Source organism: Penicillium atrosanguineum (genome assembly GCF_028827265.1).
Source record: "Penicillium atrosanguineum strain IBT 20685 chromosome Unknown utg000002l_segment0_segment0, whole genome shotgun sequence".
NCBI classification, from domain to species: domain Eukaryota; kingdom Fungi; phylum Ascomycota; class Eurotiomycetes; order Eurotiales; family Aspergillaceae; genus Penicillium; species Penicillium atrosanguineum.
This window is the reverse complement of record NW_026623134.1, coordinates 2,803,514-2,830,953: the sequence shown is the minus strand read 5'-3', so window position 1 is coordinate 2,830,953 and position 27,440 is coordinate 2,803,514. Positions and strand designations below refer to the sequence as shown.

The following is a 27,440-nucleotide window of genomic DNA, read 5'->3' as shown; positions in this document are numbered from 1 at the left end:
ATGAAATACGTATTCTAAAGACGTAAAGCGGGGATCCACCTGAACTCGCACCAACCAGGGACCTTGCTGACTTTGATAAACAACAACAATTCCATAGGCACGACCCAGAATAGAGCTAGAAATCGCCCGATTGGAAAGGAACTGTGAAGGTATTGTGAAGCTAAGAGCACTGAGATTTGATAAACCCCCATCTCTCAAAATTATCGCAATTCCACCGTCGCCATCGTCTCCACAATAACACCACCTTGCTTGAATACAACGTGTTTACGCTTATTTCGACTATCTTGTTATAGTATTTGCTATGGCAGCATTAGCTCAGCCCCCGATCACAGCCCACCCAGGGCATGGCATCCCTACGTACAACCAGGTCCCGGAGACCTCTTTTGATTGTGCGTTTCCGCACCGTCCACCCAAATTTTGTTAAAAACCAGGATCATGGAAATGCCGATGATTGAGATATTATGGCTAACGTGTGACTTGCATTTAGTGGACTGGGCGGACCTCGCCACTTTGGATCTGTCTCAGTTTGACAGACCTGGTGGTAAGGAGAAGTTGGCCAAGCAACTTTTCGAAGCCGTTCAGAATGTAGGTTAGTGTTGAACAAGGTAGTATATTTTTCTCGTGCTCGTAATACTTACAAGTTCTAAGGCTTTTTTTATATCGTCAACTTTGGCCTCGCACAGGAAGAGGTTGACTGCCAATTCTCCATTGGAAAACAGATCTTCGACCTCCCAATCGAAGAGAAACTCAAGTACCGTGCCGAGCTTGAGAAAGGTGGTTACAATGGTTACAAGCCAATGGGTCTCAGAGTAAGCCCTGGAGCCAAAAACTGATAATGTGTGTCACTAATTACTAACAAATTATTTAGGAAATCAGCTCAGGTGTCTTTGACAAAACCGAAATTTACAACATCCCGAAATTCATTTCCGCGTTTGAGCGTCCCCAGCCGGACATTGTGAATGGCAATCGTCCTATTATAGAGAGGTTTGCTCGTCATATTCATGACGAAATAGTGTGCAAGCTTCTTACACTTTTCGCTATTATCCTCGAGCTTCCCGAAGACTACTTCCTCAAAGTACATCGCTATGACGAGAGGAGCGACTGCCACCTGCGATACATGAAGTATCACCGCCGTAGTGATACTGAAAACGAGAAAGCTGCCGGTATTTGGTCCAAGGGCCATACAGACTTTGGAAGCTTGACTTTGCTATTTCGCCAGCCAGTTGCCGCGCTGCAGGTTCGCACCCCCGATGGTGAATGGAAGTGGGTGAAGCCATACCCCGGGAGCATCACGGTTAATCTTGCCGATTCGCTCCACTTCCTCACCAATGGGTTCCTCAAGAGCAGTATACATCGTGTCGTCGCGCCCCCGCCGGATCAAAGGGATGTGGACCGACTGGGTGTTTTGTATTTTGTCAGACCAGAGGATAACCTCGAGCTACGGCCTGTGGTGAGCGATGTACTGCATCGCTTGGGATACGACCAATCAACTGATAATAGTGCTGTTGGAATTACCGCCGGTGAGTGGGTGAAAACTAGAGTGGCCAAGGGAGTTGACAAAGGCGTAGTGAGGAGTGAAATTGGAGACCAGCCTATTATCGGTGACGTGGTGGCTAAGTATTATGATTAGAGTCAGCATAGGACTTTGGCAGTATTTACAATCAACAAAAAATTCGTGGATATGTAAGCTTGACCTCACCCTCATATGGGCCCCTTCGTTTCCCTTTCTCTTCACATCCTTAGCGTTCAGATATAAAAAATCATTAATCTCGGCGTTTGTCCAATTTTTGAAATCGCAACGCAACGCTCAGGCTATGCCTGCTAACTCTGCTCGCTATCGTTTGATACCACTAGTGAGTCGTTATCACTATATTAGCGTCGTGGGATGACTAGCCACACCTTTAGAGGGTGCGAAAGCCGAGTAGATCTGGGCGCAGTGCATCCAAATTTCCAGAAGGTGGGAATACATGGAAGATCCGGGAATGAGGACGCATATTCGGAGCTCCCACTGGTAATTTTCCGTCCCACGGCAACTAATACTAATCTTAGGCTGTATCAAGTCCGCACCTGCGCCCCTAGTAGGGATGGAAATATCGTCGAAAGGGAAAATCTGGCAAGTAAATGGAGCGGGGTAAATGACAGAAGGATTCAGGATCCCACCTAGACAACACAGGACCCATGTGTGTTGTTATTAGCTACTCTTGGGCCAGCAGAATGGATACTAGGAGACCAGGCAGCAAGATGCAGATAAGAGTGTTTCATCGGGCAAGCACGTGTTCACACTACGCTAAAATGAACTTCACAAATAGAGCCACGAACTTCAAACTTCCCTAGTAGCTCCTCACCCAAATCCCAGGCTTCAATACAGAGATGACCTTCAACGTCCTCACGACCAACGCGGTCGACCTGCAGCAGCTACTCGAAAAGAACATGACCACGAGCGCTCAAATCGTGGAAGAGTATTTAGCACAAATCGATCGCTACGAGCCTGCACTCAATGCGCTGATCTCGCCTGCCCCGCGAGACAAGGTCCTCGAAATTGCCAAGGCTCGGGATGAAGAGCGCCGGAAAGGACAAATACGGGGCCCATTCCATGGAATTCCCATAATATTGAAAGACAGCTTTGTCACAGCGTCGGAGCTGGGCATGAGCACCACAGCTGGGTCATATGCGTTCATCGGAGCCAAGGCGTCAAAGAACGGAGCTATAACTCAGCGGCTGATTGACGCTGGCTTGGTTATCTTGGGAAAGGCGAATATGACTGTCAGTGGATGTGAATGTTCGGTTTCCTAGGAACTTTATTAAATTGACCATTCTTCTAGGAATTCGCTGGCATGAAAATGACCATGATGATGCCCGGTTGGTCTGCTCACGGCGGTCAGACTCTATCGCCGTATGTTGGGAAGATAGAGGACAATGAGAAGATACTTGGCCACTCAGTGAGTAGATGAACTTACAGATGTTAATCATTATTACTGAGACTAAGCAGGCTCCGGGGGGCTCATCTACTGGTTCTGCGGTCGCTGTAGCGGCTGGGTTTAGCCCTCTTGCCATGGCCACTGAGACAATAGGTTCCATTGTGACTCCGTCAACACGCGCCGGTCTGTATGCACTCAAGCCTACCACCGGGCTCCAGGATACTACTGGGCTGTACACCATGACGGAGTTCTTCGACAGTCCGGGCCCTATGGCCAAATCAGCTGCTGACGTTCGCGTTCTTTCTGAAATACTACTCGATTGCTTGTTTAACTCCCCCCAATTGGGTTCCTGGGAAGGTCTTTCGGTGGGCTTCCTGGATCCAAATATTTGGAGCATGTCACTAGACTTTTGTACACAATTTGAAGGTACAGCAGAGCAAATGGTACGTTACTCTCATTTCATCAAAACTTTCAAAGCTCTAACAGTTGATTGTAGGTAGACGAGTACGAAGAGACGGTTTCCGCTCTACGAAGCGGAGGCTGTTCTATTAAATACCCAATCCATTGCAAGGATCCCTCAGTATTACCGGCTACTATATTGCCAATCGCATGTAGGTCACTGCAGTATCAATGAAGTTAGGATGGCTAACCGCTTCTAGATTGGGATTTTAAGAATGTCTGCATCCCTAGGTTTATTCGCTCATTTCGCGAGTGCTCTGTAACAAGTGTTGCAGATATAGTCAAATTCAATAAGAAAAACAGCGAAAAGGCCCTTCCAGCTCGTAGGTTGACGGAGAAGACATGATCCCACGAGCTTACAGTGAAGAGTTACTAACAAAATGCAGCATTCGTCGAACAAAATGATTTAGAAGGGGCAATGAACAACATTGAAGAAAAACAACAAATAGATGAACTAAAACGAGACCTTCGTAAGGCGGGGAGAGATATTTTGGATGACCTTTTTGACAAGGAAAAAATCAATATCGTGGCAGGTCCGGGAGACTCCTCGTTATGTGTTCATGCTTCTGCTGCAGGTAACAACATATCAAATGTACGTTTGAATCGCCGTTGCTAATAGGTTCAGGGTATCCTGTCGCCACAGTCCCGATAGGACAACTTCGCTATAATGACCGGCCGCTCGGTCTATGTTTGGTGGCCAGGGCAAACGAGGAAGAGACTTTATTGCGGTTCATGGGAGTGTACGAAAAGCTTGCTAAGCCTCGTCCGGTTCCGAAATTTTGAATGACCGTGGTGTAAATTACAAGTGACAATAATTTGCAAGATTAATGCGAGCTATTTATTTACGGGAATGACCGGTAGTAGACCCCAGGTGGGTATCGTTATGTTGATAGATGATCAACCTATATTGTGGACACAGCGAGAAGCAACACAGCAAACTAAATCATATGCATTCATGAAGGGGTTGTTCAGTTAGTCATGAAGGTATATAGTGAAATGGGGATGGCTCGATGGCTGTCTGGCAATGCAGACTGGGCGCCAGCAACACACATACACACTCCCAAGGACTCAGGAAGGCGTAGTGGGCATGCTCTGTAGGTGGATATCGCTTTATCCTTGAAACTGTATCATGAAGTAAAGAAACCGAAAAGTGCAGTCATATTCTGAATAGCTGTTCCGCCTGTGTGTCCATGTAGGAGAGAAGAATGCAGATAGCCCAAGACATGTAAGACACCCCTGACACACTGTATACCATGTCCCCGCTTTCCTCCGCTTTCACCATTTCATTATGTAGTATAAAGGCCAAAAAAATAATAAACTTTCGAATTTTCCGGTATGAACTCTTCTCTTATAGAGATATTATTATTTTTAGATAGGGCAAGAAGAAAAGAACGACCCATATGCAATGTATAAAATGGTGAGATGCTTAGAAGTCCACCCCCAGACCTCGCCTCCGTCTCCACTATATGATACAGTATAATTCGAAAATAGAATGCTCCCTAAACACTCACGGTTTGTTTCTTGACCCGTACCCGAAACCACGCTAATACTTGTGTGGTAACCTGGGAAACAACCCTTGCTTAGCCGTATCGTAGTATGGAATGTATTGGTATTTGTTTCTGATGAGTCATTGTCAATTACCGTATATTCTTATGGAATATATTAGGGAGGTATCTAGAAGTGGTGGGGCAAATCTGGCGATCTGGCTTAATCCACGCCCCTCCCTTTCCCTCCTAACTCTCGTCTTCATTTACTTTTTGATTGAATAATACAGTATGCACTAGTGCTGTATGAGACTGATCTGTTAGGCAAATATGGTTCTCTTTCATGCCTAGGTGCCTTTTGCGGCTCTTGCTTCTTACGGTCGCTTTTATTCGCTATCAGACGTCTACCTATATCCGGTGCCGCCCATACGTATCAATATCTCTAGGTAAATTTTGGATGTTTCCAGTACGCGCTTGCGGTGCACATCGAAAGCCAATTCTATTATTTTACGCTTTACTAGCTGACGTATGACCGCTGCGCTGGGCGCGGTCCGAATAGTATGAGCTGCCCTTCCCGAAGTAACCGTGTTGGCACGCTTGCTTTGCGGAAATCCTGTGGGCGGGATCGTACTCAAGAAGAGCCTCCAGGAGCTCGCAGCCAGCTCTCTCCAGTCCCGGCACCAGAGGGCCATCAGGGCGTTTCCACTTAGGAAAAGTAGACTTGTAGTCAGGTAACGTGGTGACGCCAGGCCAGGATTCTTCGTCGGGAGTACCAAGAAGTCTATAATAGAGAGAATTAGCTTTCGTGGTACAACAGCCAAGCAAAACAAAACTCACCGGAAGATCTTGAAGATCTCGTCAATTTCCGAATCACCAGGGAACAGTGGCTTGCGCGTGCACATCTCAGCGAAAATTGCTCCTACAGACCACATATCGACTCCAGTGGAATACTGGCGTCCGCCAAGCAGAATTTCCGGAGAGCGATACCACAGGGTAACCACCTTAAGGAAATAAAGTTTAGTATGTAGAACTTTGCGATATCTCTCACTTTCCAGTAATTACCTCGTGGGTATACGTCCGTAACGGAACACCAAAAGCTCGCGCCAGTCCGAAATCACCCAATTTCAGGTTGCCCTCACGATCGATGAGCAAGTTCTGTGGCTTCAAATCACGGTGCAAAATACGGTGGCTGTGGCAATAACGGACACCCTCTACCAATTGTGCCATGAATCTTTTCACCATCGCCTCCCCCAGACCCAGGTCGGCGGTCATCATTGATCCGTCCGGGAAAGGTTTGCCGCGGCCACCATCGTTGACGGGTAGGGCCTCCATATATCTCTTCAGGTCGAGGTCTAGGAATTCCATGACGAGATAAAGCTTGTGGCCATCGGCATGTATGATATTGAGCAACTGGACAATGTTCTGGTTTTTCGTTTCCTTGAGAAGTGAAATCTCTCGGATAGCTGTGCTGGGAACACCCTCATCCTCGGCCTCGAGGCGGATTTTTTTAAGAGCGACAATACGATTAGGGTAGTTCACCTCTCGGGCCTTATAAACGACGCCGTATGTTCCTGGGAAGCAACGACACGTTAGCTAGAGTCCCAGGCCGTAAGGATAAACAACCAGGTTCATACGTCACCTTCTCCGATTTTCTCGAGCTTCTGGTAATTCTCCATGGTGAATGACAGCTGCGTTCCTGTTCCCTTCAACTCGTAGTAAAATAGGGAGGAACCGAGAAAAGGGGGCTGACGGAGGTAGGTGCGGAGAGGGAGAGAAATTGAGCGATGAGAGAAGCGAGGGACGAGTCTCTGTAACGTGTACATAAAATACTGTAATTTTGAGGTGGCGGGTTAGGGAAGATGTGTAAAGGAACTTCATGTAAATTACAGTACTATAGGAAATTTGGTCGTTCTGGAATTAAAACGGATCTACTCTCAGGGAAAAATCAATGGTCTTACCACAATACGGATCAGTGCTATTTGGGGCACTGGCCGAGAAACAAGTTATGAGTGCATAGGGGTACAATGTAATAGTGACTTATGAGGCGGGGGGCTAGCTACTTGTGGACCTTTTTATTTGCCTGATTGCAAGCCATCGATAGGAAGCTATCACAGCAGTGCCCAGTGTGAGACAAATTGGCTGAGGTTACCTTTCATAATAATAATTAGGCGCTACAAAAGTAAATGATAAGCGGTCGCTACCTGTCAAAGGGCTTGCACCCACCCACGGACCGAGGGCCCGCTACTGAAAATGGGCCACTGAGAGCCAACCAATTCCCAGGAGCAGCGCAACAAAACGTGCGTCACGTAAAAACACTACAGCTGCGGCGTTCAGAATCTATTGCTATTCCCTATCTGCTCGGTTAGAAATGGTCAAGCGTTTCGATGAAGATTGTGGGAAAGGGACAGTTTATATCGTCTATAATCGGGGCAATCATTCTTACCGGCTACCAAACATTTGTGCAATATAGATACCAAAACACAGAATTCTCGAATTCTTGCAGGCTCACAAGAGGACTTTATTGAGGCTTCAGTAAAGCATATATTATTTAGCTAAACGCGTAGTATGTAAAAAAAAAAGACCCGGGCGAAGAACGGATGCGAATATCAAGACTGGTCGTAATAGCGCTTTCATATTGCGAATACCATGAGTGCGGGCTTTGACATCCATATGGATGATGGACCTGATTTAGATGCTCGCACAACTATTTAGCTGGAGAGTTTTGTTTCATATGCTAAGAAGCGAGCGATACTCAAGTGGAAAGATGGAAAAACAACATTGGAAACAAAACCATTCATTAAACAAATTGCTATCAGCTCAGCTTTAGATAGGGAATGGATAATATACCAGAAGGCTGTGGGAAACAAGAATGCATATCGTGAAATGAATTGCATCCAAGATTCACTTTTGTCCAATGATAGGGCTTTGAGATTCTTGTTCAACTGATCTCGCTCGAGTGACTCGTTCCTCAAATTCGACCTTCGATGTTGGAATGCGATTCGAGATTGCGAACCAATGATCGGCACTTGCCCGAGAGACATCCAAGCGGGATAGTACCACTTCTATTGAGCATAAGGCGTGTATCAGATCATCGAAGTTAGTCTCGTCGGGAAACAAGGGCGACTCTTGAAGGCGAATAGGCATTTCGGCAGAAGGTTCCCACAACAGTGACTTTGTTTCTCTCAACAGCCGTAAGCAGCGTGACCTCTGCAGTGGTAGAAAATTCCCTTTTGTTTCTTTTTATTATAAAAATGGAGGCGGGGATGAGGATAGTTGAAAGGCGATCACAGAATTTCATCACAACTTAGATAAGTGAAGGTTGAGCAACATTCGGATACTTTATTTTTAATCTCACTTGCCTCCTCGGATGGCAAAAAATAAAACCTTTCTAATTATTCTAGCCCAAGCATTTCACTATGCCCTGGTGATTCGAAGCGACAATTCTTAGAACAGAACCTGCGATACATCCGTGTTTTTCTTGACTTTAATATTCTTCATCATCAATACCCATGCAATAGAAAGTGCCATGATAGAAGTGCCGGCAATCATCATGTTCCGTTGACTTATGGCATATGCGTTCTGAATGGCGGTACGGGTGTCTGATCCAACAGGATAGCTTAGCTGAACATCCAAGGACTCGTAGATTTCCGACCACTGGTCCTTGACATCAGCTGGAAGATACTCGCGCAGCTTCACAGGAAGCGTGTTGGTCCAGATTGCTCCCGAAATGCTACTGCCAACAGCACCACCAAGGTTACCGAATGTGCTGAGCAGTGCCAACATGGCGGCGTATTCTTCGTGCTTGGAGGCCGCCAAAACGGCAACTTGTTCGATGAGGATGAACGTTCCGCCGCCGACTGCGAGGAAAATCTGACACATGCACATGTATCCAAGACTGTGACCGGGCTGTCGGAAGTAAATCATCAACCCGCTGGCAAGAATGTAGAGGGGCAGTGCACCCATTAGCAGCCACTTGAATCGACCGGTGACTTTGATAAGGTAACCGCATCCAATCAACCAGATGGGATCCATCAAATCGAAAATTGAACTGATATACCCAGCCTGTGTAAGGCTGGTGTTGTAAACAACCTGTAAGTAGGAGGTAAAGTAGGTGTTCCAACAGTAGTAAGAAATCTGGTAGGTAATGTCCAGCAAACAAGCACCAATAACAGTACGGTTGGTGAGCAGGTGATAGGGAATGAAGGGCTTTGGTGCCCCCCAGCGCTCGTACACGATAAAGAGCACAAGGACGAAGAATCCGACGACTATCATAGAGATTATCTTTGCCGATTTCCATTCGCCGGTGGTGTTTCCAGCAATGTTGAATGCAACAAGGAAGAGAATCAGACCGCCAGTCATAAGGAATATACCTCCAACTATTTAAATCGTATCAGCATTGTGTGCAAATATTTGCCTTCAAAGATATCATTTGGGGAAATTGAGCCTACCATCAAACTCAACAATGTAGAAACGAACACTTTCCAACCATGTACGGGTGCTTCGTGGCTTGTATTGCAATCGGCCCTCTCTGTCTGCCTTCCGCTTGGCAAGCTCCCAGGTGACAATTAACGGCAGCGCGACAACAGGCAAGATAATACAGATGGTACCATAAGCCCACCTCCAGTTGGTCTCATGAAATTGGTTCGACAAGGGGAGCACCGGCAAACGCGGTGATGACGTTTGGAGAGGAAGTGAATGCAAAAGCGATACCTCGGTTGCGCAGCGACGATGTATCCGAAGTGATAACGTCGACACAAAAAATCACACCTGTGAACCCGATCGTGTAGAATACCTTGAATGGATAATCAGTAAGTTTCAACGGTCGCAGCCTGGTCGGGAGAAGTGAAGGTCTAAGAAAAACCTACTTGAGCAGCACAATAAGTGGCGATGTCATGACAGCAGGCCATTATAATGAGGCCCATGATGGCAATCACTAGCATAATGAAGATGCCGAGGGTCCGATCCCACAAATTTAGCACCTTGGCAATGGGCATCAGACACGCTGCGCTCATTACGCTAGTGACAACGCTGATCACAGTCAGGAGCGAGTGGCTGGAAAAGTCACTTGTTATGTATGCTGAGAGATTCGACGTCAAATTGCTATTAAGGCCATTGACGAAATAAAGCATCCACATGCTTCCTATTTGTTAGTCATTTTTCCTCGGACTTAACGAGGCTGATGTCACTTACCAAGCATATGCGATAATGAGTGACTTCTTGGACCAAGAAGAAGTGATTGCTTCAGCGACACGAACACCATCCTGCTTGTCTTCATCCACATCCACAGCTACAGGGTGCTCGGGATCTAAGGAAGCTGGATCTTCGTTGACTTCAGTCATAGTCGTAGGCTTAAGGGCGGCCATGCTGACTTGGACCAAGCAATTGGGAAATTTCTGGTAGATCTGAAAGTTGAAATTCATTGGGAAGCCGGGGCCATTTAAAAGCCAAGCATAACAAGCATCTTTTCCCGAATCACTTTCTTTACGTTGCACGCCCCACTAATTTTTCTTTCTAGTGATCTTCCCCCAATCCCTCGGAGAGAGTCTGTTCCGGGTGCGTTCGGGGCTAGAACATACGACTAATTGAAACCTGCTCAGTCTCATTTCTCTGCCCCTGAGACTCTAAGGTGGTGCTGACTACTCATTGCCGGTCTGTAAAAGTAAAAGCGAGGTTAAGTTCATTTCATATGGAACTATTCAAATTGTACATAAGGAGGTAATAGCCATGCTATGCGCTTTTCCTCGCATCCTCGCCAGGAACCCTGAAAGTTTGTCTTCCGATATTCTCTGGGCACTGATTGATAACGTCAAAGTCCCACTCTTTCGCTTGTACAGTACATATTAGTAGCCTGTTCTCTGACCGAGAGTAACCGATGATCTCAGTTGGTCAATAACGGGGGCAATGGGGCCAACTTGAGGCCAACTTGGGACATCCTTATGTCCTAATTGGCTATGACTGGCCAGCAGATTTTCGTGACCCTCGATCGTGGCGATGTGAAACTTGTTGCCTAGAAGCTGTGGAGACTCCCCCACGAGCATTTGGGTGATATCGATCAATCGAGATGTGCCGGAAATCATTGAAACCTTGGGCTACAGGTGTGAATGAGCTCAATGTGGTTCTTGATCACACCAATTCAAGACCGAATAAACCAGCAGGTCGTGAAGAAGTTTTCACATTCTCGGTGAGGACCATGTAGCGCAAAGTGCTCATTTCTTGGCTTCTTGGCACGGGTGAAACTTTTTGCTCATAGTGGGCACATCCGAACTCAAACTGGTTACTAGTGCAGAGAGCTCGGTGGAATCGGCATCCGCGGTACCCTGAAAATCTTATCAGTCTTATCAGATGCAATGCGATCTTGTTGGACATTACCTACAAGTATAGTGATGAAGGCATCGGTCGTACGAATTCCCATACTTTGCAATATTGTGCGTAAGAATTGTGTTGTGGCCTCAGGCCCAACGGGTGACCTCTTTGCTAAGCGCCAAAGGGAGGAACTTCATACCAGCTCATAGAATGCATTTCTTCGCCCTTCCAACCCATTGTCAGCAATCATGATCAAGTTGAGTAGAGACAAATATGAAACACAGCAAACAAGCTTCCGTCTTCAACAACGGTAGGTGCGAGACTATCGATCATATCTAGGCCTTTGGGGTGAGAGGGAGGCGTGGGGAGAAGGTCTTTTCCTTAAAATAGGCTTTTGTAGGTACGGCGGTAAATAAGAACAGCTTCAAGTTTGATATTCATCACTATGAAGAAAACTCTCAACGCGAGCAGCAGTGGTTAAGGGGTGTGGGGGTGTAGATAGTTTTAGTGATGAGGTTCGAGAAACTCCGCGTAAAGAAATGGTGAAAGCTGTGCGCTGTGGAAATGTTTGGCTTCGCCTCAAACTGCGACTGGATCATCTAAAAGAGGCTGTGAAGTGGCAGGGCGATAAGACTTAGAGATGTCGAACCAGCCCGCAGAGTGGATAATTTCAGGGTCTGGGCGATGTAAGGGCGTTGTATTCTGAGGATCCTTCAGAGGCTAGAAACAGGGTGAGTTATTTCACATTCTCACCAGAGTTGTTTCAACGGAGTTGCTTTGGTTGCTCTCCTTGAGTCTTGCTAGGGCGGGGGGTTTAGGGGTCGGGGATGCAGGGAAGGCGTCAGAAAAGTTCCGGGGTCCGTGCCAACACCGTGGCAGTCAGGCATGCCCAAAGTTCCTTCTATCTTGGCAGACACAGAATCAGGTGTTCAAAGACAACGTGGAGATTGTGCTATGGGGCACATAAATAGCTTCTAGGATTCGGATTTCTCGTGTCGAGATTCCCGTGATGGAAACCCGCGTAAATTGCCCGATCGTAGACTGTCAGATCGGGAGCTTGGACCTTTCGCCGAGCCGCAATCCAAGCACGGTTCACTCTCCGTCCACTCAACTGCTCCTCCTCACCACGTGCACCATGTGGTGTACCTCTCGAGGCCTTTGGAACGCGCTGGCGTGTGTTCGAAGGCTGTGCGACATGTCACCTTGCGGGGCTGACTATGCGTCACGAGATTATTTAGACAACGAGCGTCTTGCACCTTGACCTACAGTATACTCCGATCCACTCGAACATTGATCGGCCATGCAACTTTCCCAAACAAACATTGCAGACTTCCTCTCTTTTGTGCCAGACGCCGATACGGCAGAAGCTGCCTTGTTTCTCCAAGTATGTACCTAACCCCTGGGAGGTACCTAGCCTAGAATCCCGTGACTTTTCGACTAATGCTGATGCAAGAGGGCCGGAAGTGTCAGTGAAGCCGTCGATCAGTATTACGAGAATCCACAAAGATATTCTAGCAGAGCACTTTCAGGCATCAGCACCTCTATGAGTGTCTCTGTGAGTCATCGGGCGCAGTCTGCCACTGGCAACCACCCCCTGCCGATTGCCTTATCGCCCACCTACCCTCCTTCATATTCGCTAGCCATGAGAAGTCCACCCGCATCAACCGCAAGTCAAACAAGCCCGAGACAATCCATTGCCACAATGAGCAGTGAATCCTCACATCGCCCTCATACAAATGCATTGATCGAGGCTTCCAAGGTCCGCGCCAGAGATGAGCCCGAGATGCAAAAGATGCTCCACAGTGCTCAGCTGTCAGGTCGGGTTTTCAATCCCGAAGTTGAGCCTGAACATGAGACCACCGACCTCTGTGACTGCCCAGTTCACACTTATTGGAAACGAAAAATTGAGCGTCTCGATACTCACGAAACCTGGTCGAAAGCTGTGGTATATCCTGGGGAGAAGCCATATCATGAATTCACCCACCTGCGATTTTTCAACAATAACCCTTACTCCGATGTCATGTCGTCATATGCGCCCAATGGGTCTGCTCTTTACGGTATTCCTAGACCCGATCCACAGTTTCATGCCAGATTTGTCGAGCAAACTATCGCATTGAACACGAGTCTGAATATCAAAGCGCAAGCGGCTGTTCAGGCAATGGAGCCATCTTTCAATGTCTGGGAGCTTGAACAGCTGGAGTCCCTTGTATCTAATATGTCTCATAGTCGTCGCCTGTCCACAGAAGGTGACGGGAATGTCGAGAGGCCATCAACACGCTCAAGCATCAGAAAGGTCTTGTCCGTTAAAACCTCGGATGAGCGAACGGCTGTGAAAATCAAGAAGAAATTTGCAGGGTCATTTGAACTGCGCGCTGAAATTATGAAAGAGGAGAATGGCCGATGGCAGTACGACACTGACAGACAGATCGTTGCAGCTTACCAAGAGAAGGTCGGCATAGCCCAACAGGTCGCTGAGTTCCGAACACATAAACCTCGGCAGTACATCCATCTCCTCCGAGCGGGATATTTTGAGCCAATTCCAGTAGCCTGGCAGGGCCAAGCTTGCAGTCCACTCGGGTTCACCATTGATTCTGCTGCAGGTTGGAGAGGAATCACACCTGCATGGCGAGGCTACACGAACAATGCCGAAGAAAGACTTTACTGGGTCTTGAATCACAGAGCAGGAGGTGGAGATATGGTAAAGCCGACCTTGCTTCGGGGGTTTGAGATAGCTTCCGCGCGAATGGCTTCAGCGGAGGAGCCCAACCCTCGATATCACACCCCTGACGATATCTGCCACGAGAACCAATCTAGGGCTTACACGAAACAAGTCAAAGCCCCTTTCATATTAGGATATACACCCAAAAAGCCTGCCGATGAGACGATCATAATGTTGGATGCTTCGGGTTCTATGGATCATGTCCCTGTGCGGCCAGATTTTGATAAGTATCTTGTCACGGGCTTTTCAAAGTCCAATCAACCGAAAAATAAAGGTAAGATCCACTCTTTGAATCTTTGTCGATCTCCTGGCTGACTCTTGGTGGCAATTCAGACATCGCAAGGGTCATCGTACGCCGCTTTATTGAAGCCTTGGGGAAATACGAAAATAACGGACATGGCTACAAACTCACAACATTCTCCACCGATGCCGAGTACATCGACGTGATCCACAGTTGGACCTTGAATGAGGCCTGGAGGGAGATCAAATTCAAAGGCCGGGCCCGAGTCATGGCAGGATGGCATAAAATCAAGGAGCTGCATTTCCAGAAATACTCCGCAACAGCCACTTACCATCCAGTCCACGGCTGGCAGGCCGGTCCAGAAACGCCGACAGTCCGACTACTCTTGATCCTAGATGGCGAGGCCAGTGATATGGACGAGTTTGAGCTAGAGCTTCTCGGTGTTTCATGGGCTTATATCACCATTTTCTTGATCGGTGTTGATGGATGTCTCCATCATCACCGACACGCGAGCAGACTGCAGCGGATGTGTGATCATAATCCACGAGTTTCTTTCGTCGACGCGCAAGGAAACATTCCCGAACGAATGGTCACGCACGAACTGTTGAAGAGGCACCTTGGCCGTGACCTCACCATTTCTCAATTCGAAGAATTGGAGCAAACCTCAGTGGAATTGCCATCTCCATTGCAACCACAGCACCAGAGAAATCGATCGAGCCAAACTACACTGGAATATTTACCAGTTGAGCTTCCCTCGCCGGAAGAAACAACGCTTTGGCAGAGAGAGCAGCTGTCACCACAGAGGCGGGGGCTCTTCGAGCTACCTGCACAGCAGGCGCCGGTGGAATTACCTACGTTTGAGGACTCAGTAACCGTGGCGCGGCGTTCTACACAAAGGCCTCCTATACCACAACCTCCTGCGCCGTTGAGGCAGCCGCCGGTGCCTCCGCCGTTACAGTACGGTCCGTTGGACCCACCACCACCTTATTTGGAGACTGCATGAGTTTATTGAAAGACTACCGAGATGATTTGATGATTTATAGCAAGCGAAATATGTAGATATACCCTGAATTGCATTTTGTATCCTGAAAGTCCCTTCGAGAGAGTGTAGATGATGTAGGTGATGCTATCCAAGGAGAGTTTGGCAATCTCATAAAAAATGATATCGTGTTCATTCATAACACTCATGTTATAAGGTGCTTATAAATTCGTCATAAGCGATTGTAGCCTCGGTCAAGTCCCATGGGTCTTCCTCTTCCTCGACCCCAAAGTTTTCCCCCGATTCCGACGCAGGTAATTCGGTTTTTGGGTCCGGACAGAGACCTTTTGCGTTGAAAAGAGCAGATATTGGGAGATAATCGAGATTGAGTGTGTTGTCTTGATGGTCGGTTTGGTCCTCAGAGGAATGAGGAGCGGTGCTCGACATCACAGACAGCCGGGCCCTCTTCTCCGGTTGCCATAAGCTCACGGGACCTGACCAGATTGGGGGCTGACTTACCTTTTCAATGTCCAATTTACTTTGCTTTCGTTTCAATTTCTTGCCCGAAAATTCTGTTTGAGATGCCCATGGCAACTTTATTCTGCCCATTGGTGGCATCGAGCGAACTAACTCAGGGAGAGAGTTATCTTGTGGCAATCGACCAACAGAGAAGAAGTAGTCGATTGTTGTGGATATCAAAAGGTACGCTCGAGGATATCTCAAGAAGGCGTCGTGCCAATTTTTTGCCGGGCCCTTTACGATTGGGATCTCACTCCTGGACCGAGCCGTGTCAGTGAGCGAATAACCGTGCTCACGATGACTCTCAGAAAGACTATCCGGAGTATCTTGAGCGAAGATCTCTTGGGAGGTCAGATATGCCAACTTGAGAATGACATCTGTCTGGGAGCTAATAAAATCTCCAATGTAATAAAATCGCCGTGAGTGGGACATTAATTCGCCCAGAAGTTGCAGACACTCGCGGCGGGCGATCATCTCAGGCTCCGAAGATGAGAGCTTGAAGTTAATGGCACTAAGGACAAGAGGCATGGCCACATGTCCAAGCCTGGCTGGTTTAGAACTCAAAGCGAGTATAATAGAAGTTGGATGTTGGACTTACAAAGCTAGCGGAAAACTCTGAATGTGCCCCTTCTCGTTGAAATATTGCATAATCGAGACCAGTTTAGTAGTCGCATCAAGGAGAATATTGCCCACATGAGACATTCGATAGGCATAATCGGGCCCAACGAAGTTGGAGTGTTTCTCAATCAAAAACGCCTCATAATGCGCAAGATCCATTCGGGCACCGCTATGTAATTTGAATTAGATGGGCAATAGCCTTAAGCTGATCTGATCGACTCACTGGTAGTGCATCATTGTAAACTGCGCAAAGTTGACAACTGCATTGTGAACATTCGCCTTTGTAAAAGATGAGATGGAAGAGGCTCTTTTCCAGAGTGCTAGGGAGGTTTTGGTCTTGTTGAGAATGAGGAGTGTATCATGCAGACTTTCTGGTGTCAGAACCGGCAGCGAAAGTCCATGTGTCCCGAAGACAAGGGATACCATCTCAGTCAAAAGTATTGCTAGTTGACATTGCTTCTGAAAGACCTGGAACAACGTGTCCTTGGTGTTTGAGTCGTATACGTGAGAACCGTTTATCTCAGCAGCGAATTCCTCTTTCTTTGGAAGATCTTTTATCATGCCCAATTCCAAAGAGAGGACTTTCGCGCGACGTCGAAGCCCCAAAGAGAGACTTCTGTCCCGGAGAAGGATTGACCACCAAAGCCGATTTTGTACTGAATCCTGTTTAGACCGATTCTCATAATCCATGTGATCACATTGCTGAGAACAAGCCACTGTTCCATCTTGAATGGCATGAGATAGCCAAAGGCTAGCAGCCTGTGGCTCTTCCTTGGACGTGAAAAAGGACAATAGAAGAGCGGCTTGTGAGCGGACCAACGGACTATCGCCGCCGGTAAATTGAAAAAGAATCTAACTGGTCAGTTGATTCGTGAGCAGAATGTATAAAATATGGGATTAAAAACCTTAGCTCTTCGATAAAAAGTATCCCAAGCGGCTCTTCCATCTTCAAATCCACAATCTCGGGCTGTCTCCAATGATACATATGGAGAACTGGCGAACAACATGGCCTGGAATAAAAGAAGAGGCATTTTCTTGATCAGAGCCTCTTGGGGTTTGTGATACATTCTCCAAAATAAGGCCTCATCTATTATGGGTGTGCTAAGGTGGCAGTGAAGGAAGTACTGCCTAACAAACTTATCCAGCAGATCGCGAGCTGGCAGCTGCAGACAATCCTTCGAGTTCAAAAAGGCCAAATCTTCGGGTGTCATCTTTGAATAGACCTTTGAATCCAAAAAATGAATTGTTGAAAAATGCACGTGATTTCTTTTTGAACCCTGAGATGATGTATCGCCATTTGCTCTTACAGAAGGCGTATTGACGTTTGCAGTATGCGAGGGTTCCGAATAAGGGTCGCTGTTCGGGCAGTTGAAGCTTGGGGCTTTGGGAACCAAGGTATCAGGACTATCAAGCCGTTTAGTCAGGACGGTCGGACGGTCGCTCAGCGTTGTGATACTCACTTGTTGTGGGACTTTCTCCGCATTATGCATTTGTGACCATCCTGTCGACAACGGGAACAGGGGTTGCCAAATATAGTCGCGTCACATCGGACCTTGCGCTCGTGGCACCACTCACATGCATTGGCGGCTCGTTTGGGGACAGGCATCATGAAGAGTTGACTTCTTCACATTCTAGCGAGGATAAAACGATGGCTCGCGTGGAAGCGTCATGTACGCTAACCCACGGGCCCCGCGGATCCGACTAGCTAGGAATCCGACTTCCCCGCCAATGGATTCAAAGCTTAGGATCCCCGGACTTAGTGGAGTAGTCAGGCTCATCGCAGCCTCTAGGCTCTTTTCAGTCGCTTCTTTGAATTTCAGCCGTAACTTTCATTGGCCTATCTTGTCGAAGAGAAACGCGTACAGCCGGACCAGTGGGATAATGAGAAGGAATTGAAACACTCGGCGATGACTTGTCTTTTGGGTTGTGATCCGAACATGTGTTTCTTTGAATTATATATTGGAAGGAGTAAAAGGACGTCTAGCAAGACCTTGAGCAAAACGTCTAGGGAGAGGTTAAGACGGACTAAGAGAACCAGGGATTTTATATGCCCGCTTAGATCATCTCCTTGGTCAGGCAGCAAAGATTTGCTCTACTTACAGCAGACAAAACATGGGATACGTAAAATAGGGGCATATACACAGCCGCGGGAATTATCTATGCCTATGCCGATAAATCCCGAGAGCTGTTCATAATTTTGTGAAACTTTGTGTAATTTATGTTTATGTCTATATGAAATCCCCTGAAGTCGAGAACCCCTTTGGGCCAGATTGGGCGTGTTCATATTGCAGGCTAACCCTGAACTTCAGTTTTTTTCATTGTCAGCCTTCAATAGAGACACAGTGCGACGAAGAGCATGTGCACAGGCATCTTCTATCGTTTGCGATGATAGCGAGTCCTCAGAGGTGACAATCTCAACAATCCATGGGTCCGAACCATCGCCGCTGATACTTCCACTGTCTCCAGTCGTGTACTGGGAGGTGCTATCACAAACCACCATTTCCGGACAGCTCTCGTGCCACCTTTTGAAGCGTGAAGCAGATGACTCAACCAGCGAGGGTAACGGTGTCTTCTCCGACAAGGGCGATGGAATGTAGATCACATCGCCTGCGACGGCCCTCTTTCCATCGGAAAATTCGTTATCCATATATGTATCACTGCCATCGGGAGCTGTTGAGCTCGATGAGATTGCTCCCTGTCGTCGCTCTCCTTTTCCAACCCGTTCTTCCGTCCACTGCACTGCCAGTGCAGTCATGTAGCGTACTGTGCCTGTCAAGGTGCGCAGTAACGAGTCTCGGTTATATCGTGCGGGTGTAGGTCTCGTGTGGGCTACAGGTAGCTCTTGAATCACTTTCTCCTCGGGACAGACAAACTTCAAAGTGCCAGAGACAACGCAAAGGAGGTGAATGGTGTTAGGCCCTGGGACAGGGCGGGGGATCCTGAACTTGGGTGCGAAAACGCGTACTTTCGTGTCAGACTTGGGCCAAGAAGAGACAGCATCCCAATGTGAGCTTTCAGAGTGTTCAGCCTCTCCGAGCAAGGTCAGGAACTGGCGGGCGGCAAGCGCCTTGACTTTGTTTTGACTGAGCTCATATGATATGCCGTCTGTTTGAGCACGATGGGCCCTGTCCAACTTACACCACTCCCACGCAACATCACAATCATCAAATGCCAGAATTGAGTCTTCAGGTTCATTGAGTCCATCATGCATGAATGATAGCTCAACGCCTGATCTCTTCAAGTCCGCTGCTACTCCAGATGTCTTATCAAAACCGCGGGCCACAAGGGTCGTCCTAAATGTGTCACGAGCCTTAGTTTTAATGAGCCTTGCTGCAGCCGTCTCCACACGATAAGCAGACTCCATGTCAACGATAATATACTGCTGAGTGCTACTACCAGACGGGGTATTCGTGATCGCACTTTCAATGGAGGGAATGACGCCGAAGACTGTATACCATCAGTATGAGCAAAGAACAGAAAAATGGTTGGGTTTACTCACAGACATAGCCATTAAGTCTAACGACTTTGATATAGATCTCCTCGCCAACGGCATCTTCATATGGCGTACCCTCTTCACAGGCCGAAGTCGAGTCGGGAACTCGGGAGTACCGAGTCGCAAGATCCAACGATCGAGGATCAACTCCTTGATGGAATCTTCTGTAACCCTGCTGTTGAGCTAAAGTGCTTCTTTGGCCGGCGAAATGAATCTTTTTTGCACGCTTAAATAAATTAGCGTTTGGGTCTCGAAACAATGTGAATAGAATTGGGAAATCAAAGCCTACCAGATCAAAGCATCCCCATCCGGTGTACACCACGAATGCAGTACAGATTCGAACGCCAACACCGGGCGCAAACCCAATGAACGTGCACGAAAATAGGGTAGCTATTACAACTAGCCACTCGCTCCACACAAAATATTTTGCCGATTCCAAGACAGCCTCAAGGGTGAGCTCGATGCCTAGGAAGAGAACCAGCCCCGATGCGAGGATTGTAGGGATATACGCGATCAGCTTTGACGAAACAACATATAAAACGGCGGTGAAAAGAATAACGATGCCGGCCTCGACCCGCTTGCCGCCTGCACGGGACCGAAGCTTTCTGGGAATTTTTTCTGTCTAGACCGTTTTGTGTACCACCGAGAGCGACCGCGGAAGTCTACTTATTCGATCAAGCGGCCCACTTGGCGTCGCGCCTTCTCATATCCCGCCATTTTTGTCTGTTATAGGGTGTCTCATTCGAGCGAATGATGTTCGATAGCCATAAGCTACCATGGGGTCTCTGGAGATCGTATCACGTCAACCAGAACCCGTAAACGTGAGTCAGTCAGGGACTGACCGTACATGCTACGGACTTCAACAACGATTGGCTGACAAGGGTACGAGAATTACAGACCTTTATAATCCCTTGCCACTGTTACTGGAAGGGCTCACCTCATTTCATCTTGACAACTTCACAATCAACCTGAAAACCAAAACATCTCTCAGCTTAGGCAGCCAACATGGCTACTTTCAAGATCGCAAACGAGGTGGCGGAGCTTCTGCCTAAGATGCAGGTTGTCGTCGTGACTGCTAAAGGCCTTGAAAACCGCACGGCGAACCCGAAGATTGCTTCACACGTCCAGGTAAGATTTCCGCCAATGTAACATCGAAAAGTCTTCACGCTAAAACTAATAGGCCGTTGTTGCGAAGACTGTTGATATGTTTGCCGCCAACAATTACTCCAATGCGCAGTCTCACCCACGTGTTGCACTCTACCAAAACACGTTGAAGGCTGTCGCCAATGTTTCGTCCAAGAAGTTCCCACAGTCCAATGAGTCGCTGTTAAAACGTGTTCTCAAGGAGAAACAAGCTGGGCGACCTATCTCGCCCATTGTGGATTTCTACAATAGCATTAGCATTGAGCATGCCGTTACCGCTGGGGCGTTTGATCTCCTCGAGCTGCGCACTGCAAATGGACCCCTGGAGCTTCGTCTTGCCGACTTTGAGCAAGACGTATTCGTGCCTCTGGATGCTGCCTCGGATGCTCAGCCCGGAAAAGTTGACAAGGGGGAAATCCTGTATGCCCAAGGTAACACAGTCTTGACACGACATATGGCATGGAGAAAGAGTAAACAGGCTCTCGTAACAGATGATAGTACCGAGGTCATGTTCATGAGCGAAGTGTTTAACGAGGCTGAACCGGGGCCGGAGCCGACCGCGCTGGCTCAGGCGATCGCGGAATCTCTGCAGGACGGCCTTCAGGAATTCTTTGGCGTCGAAAGTACGGCTGCATTCTTGGGTAAGAGCCTTGAAAAGCTAGAGATCTCACTGTAACCCCCCTGCATTGGTGCTGGATACCCGCTTCGCCTCTTATTCAGATTAGCTTCATGCAACTAGGCAACACCGTCACGGGAAAATGAGCCAAAAGGGACGGCGTGTTAAAAAGTACCGAAAATTCTGAATAAGGCCCAATCCCACAGACTTTGTTATTTAACTTTTACTGACATCGGCTGCAGAATTGCGCCACATGTCGTGATCTCCGAACTTGAAATGTTGAATGATTGGACCGGGTGCCTTATACGTGAATCTAGATCACTGATGCAGATAAATCCTTCACCGAGCACGCCATTAGGCTGACTTGGGACCTCGATGGCTATCCCGTGAGATACAACCCATCTCATTGAGCCTACGTGGTCAGCCGGGGACTACCAAAGGGACAATGCAAGGCGTTCTAGTGACCACACTGTTCTTCATAGGGAAATAACGTGTTTTTGCGTTACACCATATTAATCCCGCGTTTCCAATGTCGAAAAATTACGATGTTCAACAATACCAGCATAGCAATGTCATGTTAGCTGCTACTTGGTGAGTCGTTAGACATAACAGGAGTACGAGATTCATGCACAAATGCGATTTCTATCCGCTCTTGAGTCCAATCAAAGGCCTGGGAGTTTCAGACTATTTGTCATGAGTCATCTCTCTTCCCACAAGTTTGAAATCTCATTTTAACAAGATACTGTGGCAGAACGTAAATGCATCGTAAGGCTTGCTGCTTACCAGGTTGGGAAATGCGGGTCCCTATAGTCACTTCTATGACCCCGTATAAACTCTTACCACAGGCATCTTCCGATGCAGGGGCGGCTGATTTCATGAGTTTCAGGACTCAGCTCAGGAAAGAATGACGAGATCTCAGACACCAAAAACCAGACGAAGTACAGTATTATTCAGCGCTTTACCTAAAGAATATAGAGAGTTATACCTAATGCATGGATATTAGTAAAACAAATTTATAAGAAATGCGACATGTTGGGAGCAACGGACTGCTATAGAATCTGTACAGATATAAAAGATCTCCCACTTTCGCCCATAGGTAAAACGTAGAAGACACAAGCATAGCACGGACAAGATGCAGACCACAACAAAACTTTTGACCTCGCCATCATTTACCCTTGCGGCTGTGGAGCCGGCCCCCTCTGGACAAGACCAGTTTCAAAAAGCATTAGGCGTGGCGAACAAGTATCGCTCTCGAGATGGCAGAAAAGCACTCCAAGCCATTGCAACAAACTATATCGTGATCGGAATCTTCATCTATGCCTCCGAGTACGCATCTTCATCCTCATTATACTTCATTAGCTCTTCAAAATATCTCATTTACATCTCTGCTTGTCTCATCATTGCCTCGCGTCTTCGTGCCTTTGAAAACCTTGTCCATGAAGCCTCCCATTACAATCTCTTTTCCTCTCGTGAAGCACACTACTCCTACCAATTTCTTTACTCCTTCCCAGTCCTCCGTGTACTCGAAGATTACCGAACCTCCCATCTCATCCACCATCAACATCTCGGCGATGCAACCAAAGACCCAGATCTCATCCGCATCCTGGAAATTGGTCTTCACAAAGCCAATGAGCGCCCTCTTTATTACATTTTAGCGCTACCATTCTCTGGTTACGTACACTACGAATCCCTCACTTACGACATTAGTCGACTTCTTCACCTCCTACTGCTCCTATCCGTCCAAAATTATCTTCTGGGTCCTTGTTCTCGCCACAACCTACATAACCGGCACTACCACTCACCTGAGCTACTACTTCGCAGTTCCGTTCTTCGGAGTCCTACCTATCCTCCGCTATTGGGCGGAAGTTGCGGAACATCTTGGAATGGACATGGCTAGCAAATTCGGACACTCACGTAACAATCTCGGCTTTGGTCATCTTTGGTATATGCACCCACATAATGATGGATACCACGCCGTGCACCACATTCACAGCCAGGTTCCATTCCATCAGCTACCAGAAGCTCATGCCGCTTTGATGCGTGAGAACGAAGGTTTCAGGAAAGAGGCTGTGATTTCGCGAGGTATCGGGGAGACCTTTTAGCAAATGGCCACGAGGAAAACTTTATTTAAACGGACGGTCGGGGAGACCGTACCGAGAATGTGAATTGGGAATATAAGCCACGGGGAGTGAAGCTGCCAGGTCAGCATGGACAACGCGAGCCGCTGCACGGGGCACGGCATCCGAGTCCAGAACCAAGAGTATGTATTGCAGCGGAACCTCCTTGTGGAAGGTAAAGATGGACAGTTTGGAAAAGAAGGTTTCTTTGAGTATCCATGGTGCATGTTATCAAATTTAACCATGAGCAGAAGTAGATGAGATATACTTCCAAGTCTTTTTCGTATCTCTTGGAGATGTGATAGAACATTTGAATATGAGCTTGGATTATCCATTCTGATCCGAAGTCAGCGTCGAGCTTGAGAAGTATACTTATCATTTCGCGACACATCCAATAGCTTAGAAAACGATGGGCAATGTTCCCTTGATAAATACGAGCTCTTCGTATCCCGCCTTGGTCCCGTATCGTATGGCGCGAGTCTCATGTCGTGTGGCGCGGGGTACTCGATAAGCAATCACGGGTGAGCTTACCCCTCTAGAGCGGTGTTAAAGCCTAGACCCTTACCTGTGAATTTGATCTTCCTATTCATTCTGTTTCTCTACGTGAACAAGCAAAGACTGAACGCCCATCATGCCCCTCGCAACCCAAAAAAATCTCAATCTAGATTTTGCCGAGCCATCCGACGCCGAAGCTGTTGGGGGCATTTTTTTCTCCGGCTTTCATGCTCACCCTTACTTCCGCAAAATGATGCCGGACACCCCTCTAGCTCGAAAATCCTGGACCGACCACATGACGCACTGCCTTCACGACCCATATAGCATTGTGCTGAAAGTGACTGACGTCGATCTTGACAAGATTGTAAGTATGGGGGTCTGGCTTAAGCCTAAAAAGGAAGGGGATCGGCATCACCCCGGCAATGAAGAAGGACGTGTGAGTTTAATCTTATTTCGTATCTTTCAAAATATATTTGAGGGTTCAACTGCTGTACACCCTCATCGGTACATCGTCAGATCGGTCAAACGCCAGCCCTTTTTCATTCATTCATGAATCAATTTGCGATTAGTGATTAGTTCTGCTCTAAACCAGATTACTGATAGAGTTAGTACACAAATGACTTCATGGCTTGCTGCGACGAAGAAACCGCTGCCGCTCTCTTTGGGGCATTCGAAAAAAACCGGGAAGATTTCATGGGCGATCGCCCCCATTACTGTACGTATCAAATTCGTCCGTTAAATTTACTTCCCAGTACCTTACGACTGTGCTAACCCACCAGACATGGAATTGTTATGTACAGCCGAGTCTCATAAAGGTCACGGAGCCGGCGGTCTTATCATGCAATACGGCTGCGAGCTAGCTGACAAGGATGAGCTCGAATGCTATATCGATTCGAGCCCTCGGGGTAAGAGACTTTACGAGAAATTCGGTTTTGTGTTCACAAGGCAGGTATCACTGCCCATGGCCTATCATTACAACTTTGGAATGAGAAAACCGACGGGGAGTGATGGAAGTTTTTAAAAGCAGCTCCAAAGTTCTGAGGTCAAGATCTCGAGCACAGATGAAACAGGGTCTCAATCTACTCTTATTAAACTTGTCTAAGCGCGTTCTTATCTCAGAAAATTGAATTTGAAAATAGGTGTTTAGGATATTGAAAATTGAATTGTTCTTATTCGGTCTTGAAAATGACGCCATGATGCTCCATTCTGGCCAGTCGTTGGGCAATGATCTTCAACAATTGGAAGATATCTATACACCAGCACACAGCTAGATTATAAGGCACTGGATACTGCATACTCCGGAAATGTATTCTGAGATTGCACTGTGGCAATTCTAGAGCAGCCTAGGCTCGTGTCTCGATCTTCAATCTGACGTCAGAAGGTGAGGCCAATCACAGTATACAGAATTACCCCGCCTCTTTCTTTCAATAAAAAAACCACTGCTCTTATTAAACAGCACGCAAGTAATATTTGACTTGAGGCTATAAGTAATTACTATGACGAAAACAGTATTGATTATCGGTGGAACAGGCGCCCAGGGCATACCCGTGGTCAAAGGTACGCTGGATGTGGAGGGAATCTCGAAGCAGCTACTAATTTATACACAAGCCCTGGCCACTGATTCCAAATTCAAAATTCGAGTCCTTACGAGAAGTGCCTCTTCCAAAGATGCCAAGGATCTAGCAAGTCTACCCGGCGTATCAATCTTCGAAGGAGAAGCCTACGACGAAGCCACCCTCCGCCAAGCCTTCAAAGACATAGACCTCGTTTTCGCCAACACAAATGGCTTCGCTATTGGCGAAAAATCAGAGATTTACTGGGGAATTAGGCTCTACGAGCTAGCCCGAGAACACAAAGTCGCGCACTTCGTCTACGCAGGTCTGGGATATGCTTCCAAGCTTGGCAACTTTGATCCTAAGTACAGATGCGGCCACTTGGATGGAAAGGGAAAGGTTGTGGATTATATCTTCGCGCAGTCGACATCAAAAATGGCATGGTCTGTTTTGACATCTTGCATGTATCTGGACTCCCTGTCGGAGTTCCTGCGGCCGTTCCCCGACCCTAAGGATCCGGATACGATGGTTTTTACAGCGCCTCTTGGAAATGGAAAATGCCCTCTTATTTATCTGGAGGACTATGGGCGGTATGCAAGATGGATCTTTGATAACCCTGCGCAGAGCAACGGACGGGAGCTAAATGTTGCGACTGAGGATCTTGCTTGGAACGATCTCGCAGCTGCATTTTCGGATGTCACTGGTAAAAAGGCAGTCTACAGGGACGTGACTTTGGATGAGTATTTCAAGCTTGGCATCCTGGATCCGAATGCGATTGTAGGTCATTCAAGTGACCCCAATGACACGACTTTACAGACTTATCGGGAGAACTTTTCAGGGTTCTGGAATACGTGGAAGGATAATTTGACCAAAAGGGACTATGAGCTGTTGGATACAATTTTGCCGACAAGAGTGAAATCTGTCAAAGAGTGGATGGAAATGACCGGGTATAGTGGAAAGCCTTCGTCATTGCTGAAGGACTATCGCGACAGAGCTGCCAAAAAGTAGTTGAGAAGTGGGTTGTAATGGATCGGTTTTTTAAACCCGTCCTTGATCATTCATATTAAGTGGTTGATTCAACCACAACAGATAGTCGGTTCCTCTACCCCTTTTGCCTTTTCATCGACGTCAATACCGATAGTGACCACCATCCAATCGCAGAAGAACTTGCCCAGCCCGGCGCCAATAAAGATACAAATAATCACATAACCATTAAAGTACATCGCCAACAACATCACAATATAAGCGCCGCCAAATGTCAACGCATGGATAATAGCCCGGATCAACTGCTGTAGTGGCGTAGTGCGGAATGTCATCCGCCCCACAGATCCTGATTGATTCGAGTCAGGGAAGCGAGCCAGCGCTTGGCGCTGGAATTGCCGGACGAGGAACGCATCGTATTCACGCCCAATGCGCCGACAGAATTCAACAAACATAACGAGCAGAATAACGCCGATGCATGTCGCTGCAAACATGCCATTATTTTGGATCTTCCATTCGGATGAGAGGAAGCAGGCATCGATAGTGTACCAGTTGAACAGCATCTGATCTAATCAGCGGCCACGTTTAACCAAGAAATAGGGTCTTGGCACTCACGGAAATTTTGCACGAGCTGCTGCTGCTGCTGGAGCTAGAGGTCATGTCCATCTTGCTGATATTGTACTCAAAGCACGGTGAGAGCAGTGAATTTTAATATGAAATACACAGGATCCACGTGGATGGCCATGGCCGGGCTTATAACACCTTCGCATCGCGTGTCGTGACTCCACACGGAGAAAGCCCG

At 47.4% G+C, this 27,440-nt stretch overlaps 11 protein-coding genes across 11 annotated transcripts; 6 read left to right on the top strand and 5 right to left on the bottom strand.

Moving 5' to 3' along the window:
• Positions 1–301: 301 nt before the first annotated feature.
• Positions 302–1,630, top strand: N7443_002859 (uncharacterized protein; the record flags this gene model as incomplete). The annotated part of the gene is made up of 4 exons (XM_056882915.1): positions 302–389; positions 488–589; positions 649–809; positions 869–1,630. The coding sequence occupies 4 exons, from the start codon at positions 302–304 to the stop codon at positions 1,628–1,630; spliced, it is 1,113 nt and encodes a 370-aa protein (XP_056744756.1).
• Positions 1,631–2,370: 740 nt separating this feature from the next.
• On the top strand, positions 2,371–4,160 carry N7443_002858 (uncharacterized protein; the record flags this gene model as incomplete). The annotated part of the gene is made up of 7 exons (XM_056882914.1): positions 2,371–2,763; positions 2,823–2,939; positions 2,990–3,361; positions 3,415–3,529; positions 3,578–3,700; positions 3,764–3,952; positions 4,003–4,160. 7 exons carry the CDS (start codon positions 2,371–2,373, stop codon positions 4,158–4,160), a joined length of 1,467 nt encoding a protein of 488 aa, XP_056744755.1.
• A 1,208-nt stretch (positions 4,161–5,368) lies between these two features.
• Positions 5,369–6,537, bottom strand: N7443_002857 (cyclin-dependent kinase; the record flags this gene model as incomplete). The annotated part of the gene is made up of 4 exons (XM_056882913.1): positions 5,369–5,642; positions 5,699–5,862; positions 5,924–6,432; positions 6,501–6,537. The coding sequence occupies 4 exons, from the start codon at positions 6,535–6,537 to the stop codon at positions 5,369–5,371; spliced, it is 984 nt and encodes a 327-aa protein (XP_056744754.1).
• Positions 6,538–8,305: 1,768 nt separating this feature from the next.
• Positions 8,306–10,224, bottom strand: N7443_002856 (uncharacterized protein; the record flags this gene model as incomplete). Its single annotated transcript, XM_056882912.1, is given in 5 exon segments — positions 8,306–9,237; positions 9,310–9,490; positions 9,510–9,653; positions 9,727–9,997; positions 10,052–10,224. 5 exon segments carry the CDS (start codon positions 10,222–10,224, stop codon positions 8,306–8,308), a joined length of 1,701 nt encoding a protein of 566 aa, XP_056744753.1.
• Positions 10,225–12,464: 2,240 nt separating this feature from the next.
• On the top strand, positions 12,465–15,127 carry N7443_002855 (uncharacterized protein; the record flags this gene model as incomplete). Its single annotated transcript, XM_056882911.1, has 3 exons — positions 12,465–12,548; positions 12,618–14,157; positions 14,217–15,127. The coding sequence occupies 3 exons, from the start codon at positions 12,465–12,467 to the stop codon at positions 15,125–15,127; spliced, it is 2,535 nt and encodes an 844-aa protein (XP_056744752.1).
• Positions 15,128–15,313: 186 nt separating this feature from the next.
• On the bottom strand, positions 15,314–16,930 carry N7443_002854 (fungal specific transcription factor domain-containing protein; the record flags this gene model as incomplete). Its single annotated transcript, XM_056882910.1, has 3 exons — positions 15,314–16,166; positions 16,221–16,409; positions 16,464–16,930. 3 exons carry the CDS (start codon positions 16,928–16,930, stop codon positions 15,314–15,316), a joined length of 1,509 nt encoding a protein of 502 aa, XP_056744751.1.
• Positions 16,931–18,545: 1,615 nt separating this feature from the next.
• N7443_002853 (fatty acid desaturase-domain-containing protein) lies at positions 18,546–20,450 on the bottom strand (the record flags this gene model as incomplete). Its single annotated transcript, XM_056882909.1, has 3 exons — positions 18,546–19,687; positions 19,740–20,334; positions 20,421–20,450. 3 exons carry the CDS (start codon positions 20,448–20,450, stop codon positions 18,546–18,548), a joined length of 1,767 nt encoding a protein of 588 aa, XP_056744750.1.
• A 288-nt stretch (positions 20,451–20,738) lies between these two features.
• On the top strand, positions 20,739–21,552 carry N7443_002852 (B3/B4 domain-containing protein; the record flags this gene model as incomplete). The annotated part of the gene is made up of 2 exons (XM_056882908.1): positions 20,739–20,861; positions 20,914–21,552. 2 exons carry the CDS (start codon positions 20,739–20,741, stop codon positions 21,550–21,552), a joined length of 762 nt encoding a protein of 253 aa, XP_056744749.1.
• A 1,072-nt stretch (positions 21,553–22,624) lies between these two features.
• On the top strand, positions 22,625–23,594 carry N7443_002851 (uncharacterized protein; the record flags this gene model as incomplete). Its single annotated transcript, XM_056882907.1, has 2 exons — positions 22,625–23,105; positions 23,200–23,594. 2 exons carry the CDS (start codon positions 22,625–22,627, stop codon positions 23,592–23,594), a joined length of 876 nt encoding a protein of 291 aa, XP_056744748.1.
• Positions 23,595–25,600: 2,006 nt separating this feature from the next.
• N7443_002850 (NmrA/HSCARG family protein) lies at positions 25,601–26,665 on the top strand (the record flags this gene model as incomplete). The annotated part of the gene is made up of 1 exon (XM_056882906.1): positions 25,601–26,665. One exon carries the CDS (start codon positions 25,601–25,603, stop codon positions 26,663–26,665), a length of 1,065 nt encoding a protein of 354 aa, XP_056744747.1.
• A 68-nt stretch (positions 26,666–26,733) lies between these two features.
• Positions 26,734–27,304, bottom strand: N7443_002849 (copper transporter family protein; the record flags this gene model as incomplete). Its single annotated transcript, XM_056882905.1, has 2 exons — positions 26,734–27,201; positions 27,254–27,304. 2 exons carry the CDS (start codon positions 27,302–27,304, stop codon positions 26,734–26,736), a joined length of 519 nt encoding a protein of 172 aa, XP_056744746.1.
• Positions 27,305–27,440: the final 136 nt, after the last annotated feature.